At 49.8% G+C, this 5,124-nt stretch overlaps 2 protein-coding genes across 2 annotated transcripts; one reads left to right on the top strand and one right to left on the bottom strand.

Annotated features, from left to right (window-relative positions):
• Positions 1 to 840: 840 nt before the first annotated feature.
• Positions 841 to 2,118, bottom strand: LOC135400556 (presenilin-1-like). The gene has a single exon (XM_064632392.1). The coding sequence runs from the start codon at positions 2,116 to 2,118 to the stop codon at positions 841 to 843; it is 1,278 nt and encodes a 425-aa protein (XP_064488462.1).
• Positions 2,119 to 3,333: 1,215 nt separating this feature from the next.
• Positions 3,334 to 4,399, top strand: LOC135399771 (globin-1-like). Its single transcript, XM_064631506.1, has 2 exons — positions 3,334 to 3,445; positions 3,505 to 4,399. The coding sequence occupies exon 2, from the start codon at positions 3,622 to 3,624 to the stop codon at positions 4,246 to 4,248; it is 627 nt and encodes a 208-aa protein (XP_064487576.1). The 5' UTR covers positions 3,334 to 3,445; positions 3,505 to 3,621; the 3' UTR covers positions 4,249 to 4,399.
• Positions 4,400 to 5,124: the final 725 nt, after the last annotated feature.

The raw sequence follows: 5,124 nt of genomic DNA, 5'->3' as shown, positions 1-5,124 counted from the left end.
TTCTAGAAGGATGATCTCAACTTGGATGGTCCTTCGCTTGGATTCCTTCCGAAAGGGCTGCCCCGATAGTGTCTTATAGTCTTAGTCTTACCGCCGTATTCTTGAACGAGCTTCGACTCGAAACTCGACTCGAGCTGCTCCTCGAGGGCGGTTTTGCGCTTCATAAATCGACCTTGACTCGAAACGCCCCTCGAGTTGAGGAATTCCTCCGTGCATTCCTCCAAAATCTCGAGGTAGCATCGGTGCTACCTCGAGAACGCCAAGCAAAACCATGTACATAGTATAGCATGTCGGGGAAGCCTTTCAAACCTTGCCTACCAGCGTTCGTTGTCAAGCGAGCGCAGTGACCTTTTTACGAGGCCACGGAAAAAACTAATTTTGCCAATAGTTTATGGGCTGTTCTCGTTTGAAATGCATACAAACTCTAGTTGCATACGAACCAGACCTGCAAGTGGCGTCGTCTTTTGATATTGTTCGGTGAGTGGCGACACCATGAATGTGCATGAGACTCTGGAAAGAGGGTTATTTGAGTGAATGCATGGCCGCTCACTAGTAGATCCATCAAATATGTAAGGGCAACAACAAATCTACAATGCTGGTGAAAAGCAGTAGCCACATGTCCTGCTGAGAACCAAAGGCGTTCTCCCCTTCCATGTCGTAACACCAATGCTGTTTTGGAGCCTCAACATATGCTTTTAGCCATTGATCGATCCATTGCACCTTGCACGATTGCAAGTTGTGCGTGAATTGCACGCAGTGAACATTCTTTAAGCAGCATCAGAATCACTTTCAAGAGGGGTTCTTGTAAAGTTTATTGCTACGCACCTAAGTATACGGCTGTCAAACGTGAACTTGCCATTCCACAAGATCTACGTTAAAATTATATATCGCGTCGGAAAAACTGGCGAAGATAAGACCTAAACCTAAAGAGAAAGGCAGCGCTGGAAGAGCTTTCTGAACTACAACCAGCATCATGAGTGTTAAGCACATGCCCATAATTACGGCAACCATGCAAGTAGCTATTATAACCAGGTCACCACCGAGAGCAACCTTGCCTACAAGCACGCTGTAAAAGACGAAGTCCCCCAACCCCATTTTGATTCCCTCACTTTCTCCCTCGCTCTCAGACTCTTCCTCATCGTCGTCCTCATCTACAACTTCCCGATGCTTAGCAGTTGGAACTGGCAAGCGTTGTGGCTTCTCCTCCCTCCGCGGTGAACCCAGCTCCCATTGTGGCTGAACCAATTGCATTGGCTGTTGCATAGCATGCACTTCAGGGTAATACATAGGAGGAAGCGGTGGTTGCCTTGATGGCGGTGGTTGCTTTGATGACGCTGGTAGAGATGTCCTTCTGCTACCTCCGGGGACTCTCCTCACGCTCGTGATAACAGTCATGACGAGCGTAGCGAAGACTAGACCAGGTTGCAGACCTTCCTTCCTTTCCTTCGCTGTCTCAACCAGGATCTTCAGCGGCCCAGCAGCACAGAGCACGGCAACCATGTCCCAGATAGGAATAATGGCGAGAATGATCCACAGCGTTGCAGGTGGTACTGCTGATAAGAGTAGGATAGCCATAAATGCTGACTCAACTATCAAATACGCCTGCTGGAGCACGAGCGGGCCCTTGCGATGGATAACGATTAGCCCTGTAGCCACAAAGTTCCAGATAACAAAAGCAGTTGTGATGATGTCAATGGGCACGTTGAAGTACTTGAAGACTGACCAAATAAAAATTATTGAAGACATTAGCAGGATGAAGCAGGACCCGAGCATAACCCAAATGCACATAATAGCGTAGCACTGGTAGTAGAAGAGGGCCACCATAATGCAGGTCATCATTGCGACTACGCCGATGAAGAGGAAAGCATTGCTGAAAGAATTGATAGTACGTTGGCTCTGGGTGACGTTAGACTCTGGGAAGGGCGTGTATTGTAGTTGAGGTGGTGGCTCGGCTTCATTGACTTCGACAGGGGGTGTAGCGTACACGATGGTTGCGACCAGTGACATACAGCAGGTGACGGCGATTATTAAGGACACAACGTTCCAAAGGACTTCCTCTATGGCATCCCAGAAGTCCTCTGCCTCCTCAGGAGAAAGCGGAAGGTCCCCGTCCTCCATAGGTGTTTTTCCCGTTTGAAAACACTACTCTAAGATGGTGTACTAGGAATTCCACACAGAGGTATGCTGACAGTCTGAAGAAGGGTACTATGGAATGGAATGGGGCGGCGATACAGACGTTGTTGTTATTGTTGTTGCTCCTCGAGCGGGATGGCGCTTCTTCTTCTTGCCAGGAGGGCAGTGGCCGCTAGCCACAAAGGGCGATTGGCCAGGGCAGGTATATAGTATAGGGCAGGTGATGGTGTTAGATGGCGCTTATCCGCGTTGGTCATCTTCTTCTTGAATATGAAATATGCCTCGATATCTCGTGTCATTCAGCATTGTGAACCGGAATTTTTTATTATCCTATGCGTTGTGAAGTGTGTCGTTCAGTTCCCGGGTGATCTCTGTATTTCCAAAAACAAAAGTAAATAAATACCTAGGCAACTATCATTACGAATCACCGTTGTCACGTCACAAGGGTAAAGTCGAAGAACGCGGGCCAGGTATAGAAGGCTGCTGGAGCTGACCGCTCTCCGCTCACTGCCAGCCCGGTACGCCCACATTTCCCACGCTTGGCAGGCTGACCGCTGCGTCTCCCGTCATGTTGAAGTTTTGCTGACTCGGCTGCGCTGTCTAGCCGTTCCACTGAACTTTTATCTGCACCGCGCGGGTGTCAGCCGCTCCCCTGCGTGCGTCCACTGCGGTCAAGAGGAAACTGTGGAGCCCTTTCTCCTGCACTGCCCCCTCTACGACCGCTCCCGCCTTAGCTACCTTGCCCAGCCGCTGGCTAGACAGGGGGTTCCCTTCTCCCTAAGCGCCATCCTGTCATTTGGAGCCTCCCACACCGAGAAATGGCGGTTTGAAATAGCGTCGAGAGCCGCCGCCTTTCTTACCATCTGCGGCCGCTTCTGAAACATCTTGCACTTTCCGCTTCCTTCCTTCCCTCTGCTATGGCTTCCTTCTACTATCGTGCGATCCTACCATCCTCCTTGTCCCGCGTGTGAAGCCGTGGTATGGTGAGCTAGAAGGTTAGCTACCCATAGCTCACCATACTCACCATACATACATAGCTCACATACCACCATACCACCACCATACATACCACCATACATAGCTCATCATAGCCGTGGGTCTGATGAGTCTTTAGAGATTACTCTGCACGAAACCCTGGGCAATCGCCCTGGGTGGCTAGTGGCCACTATTCCTAGTGGTGGAAGAAGAAGAAGCGGCCACCCCTGGTGACATCATCAAGCAAGACGTTCTATCGACTGTCCTTGCATTCCCCCGTCCATTCCCCATCTGGGTAGTCCCCTCGTTCTTCTGGAACACAATTCTACCAGAGCAGGTAAAGTTTCACTCATCTTAAGTGTGGTGTATAAAAGCATGTGTGTCCTGCATTCTTAGTGTACTTTCGGCAGGATCTCGTTCCTGCTTGCGCCGACTTATACCGCAGCAAGACAACCGGGAACCATCACCCCACTGCTTTGCCGTATAGTCTCAGCGAGCTGCCTATTCGTTTCCATGGGCGGCATCTTGGGACGGCTCAGCAACCACAACCCCAGAGACCGCCGCACGAAAATGACCCTGAGAGAGCGGAAGGCAGTGCAGGCCACCTGGGCTCGCTTCTGCAAGGACACCAACAACAGCGTCACTCTGTTCATCGAGTTGTTCACGAGGCACCCAGAATACAAGTCATTATTCCGAGACTTCGACGAAGTGCCGTCTTCAGGATTATCTGCGCAACCACAGCTGGTCGCCCACGCGATAACCGTGGAGTACCAGTTGACTGCCATGATTCATTATTTAGACGATGGCACGCTTCTGGAAGGCCTGATGCGCAAGAACGCCTACATCCACGCGCGACACAGAGGAGTCTTTCCGAAGCAGTTCGTGAATTTCACGCAGGTGATAAAGTGGACGCTCCATCAGAAAGTTGGTGACATGATGAGCTTGGACGCCATTAACGGTTGGGAGAAGTTCTTTCAGATGCTCACAAGCGTCACAAAGAACACCTTTCAGGCAACTATGGAAGAAGCCAATCGCAGACGTTCGATCGGGGCGTCCTCTATACATACCACAATGTCGCAAGCAGTGTCTGTGCGCACCGCGACTAATGTTACGCAGAGCGACGATTTGGAAATCACATGAAACATGGCTGTCGTTGTAATGCTGCCGTTAGCGGCGTATAGTAAATATGAACGGTATTGAAAACCTTCCACGAGGAAAGAAACTGACTTGGGACCTACATGCATATATTATAGATCAAAGCCCATTATGGAAATAAATGCACTTAACTGCAGTGCTTAGTTCCTTCTTACCCGAGCCCCTTGTAGGTAGCCGAGCGCGGCAGTCTTTTTCGCGTTAAAGGAGCTATGAACTCTACAAAGCTGGCCCGCCGACTGTGTCGGCACCAAACGGCGATTTTAACTTGTTGGCTGGGACACCACTGCGATCGCGGTTACCTCGGCTCGGTTTCAAGATCGTTCGGTACGTCACTGTTTTTCAACGTGAGCACTTATCTTCATATTTTAGGGTTTATCCCAAAAAGCATCTGCAGAAAGAAAGAAAAGTGCCCGCATGCTTTGTGGACGAATGACGCGCAGAAGTATTTGCACGGTCCCACATTTTCTGTCCAGCATTTTAGGCCACATTACCAACCTGAGTAAGTTCGTCACTTTTTCTCGCTGCTTCTACACTGCTCTCCTACAGACTAGGGCAGACGACGTTGTGTGTACCTCCGCGTTGGCGTCGATTGGGTGCTACAATACTTCAAATGACGTAGCGATGGATAGAGGTATCTCGATGGCGGTACGTCTAGTCGCCTGTAAACGCTGCACCCGTTACGAAGGAGAAGTATTGAACAAGAACTTGTAAATAGAATTACGAAGCGTAGAGGAACACTATTACTACACCTATTACAGCCGTAACTAAATAACAGTTCAACAGTTCTGTATTGAAATTTGGAAGGTGGTACGCGGAACTGTTTTTACCCTGAATGCTGAGTCAGTTCGCAATAGCCGTGCA

The sequence above is a fragment of the Ornithodoros turicata genome, chromosome 7 (assembly GCF_037126465.1).
Source record: "Ornithodoros turicata isolate Travis chromosome 7, ASM3712646v1, whole genome shotgun sequence".
Lineage (NCBI taxonomy): Eukaryota > Metazoa > Arthropoda > Arachnida > Ixodida > Argasidae > Ornithodoros > Ornithodoros turicata.
The sequence above is the reverse complement of the archived record's forward strand: the minus strand, read 5'-3'. Positions and strand labels throughout refer to the sequence as shown.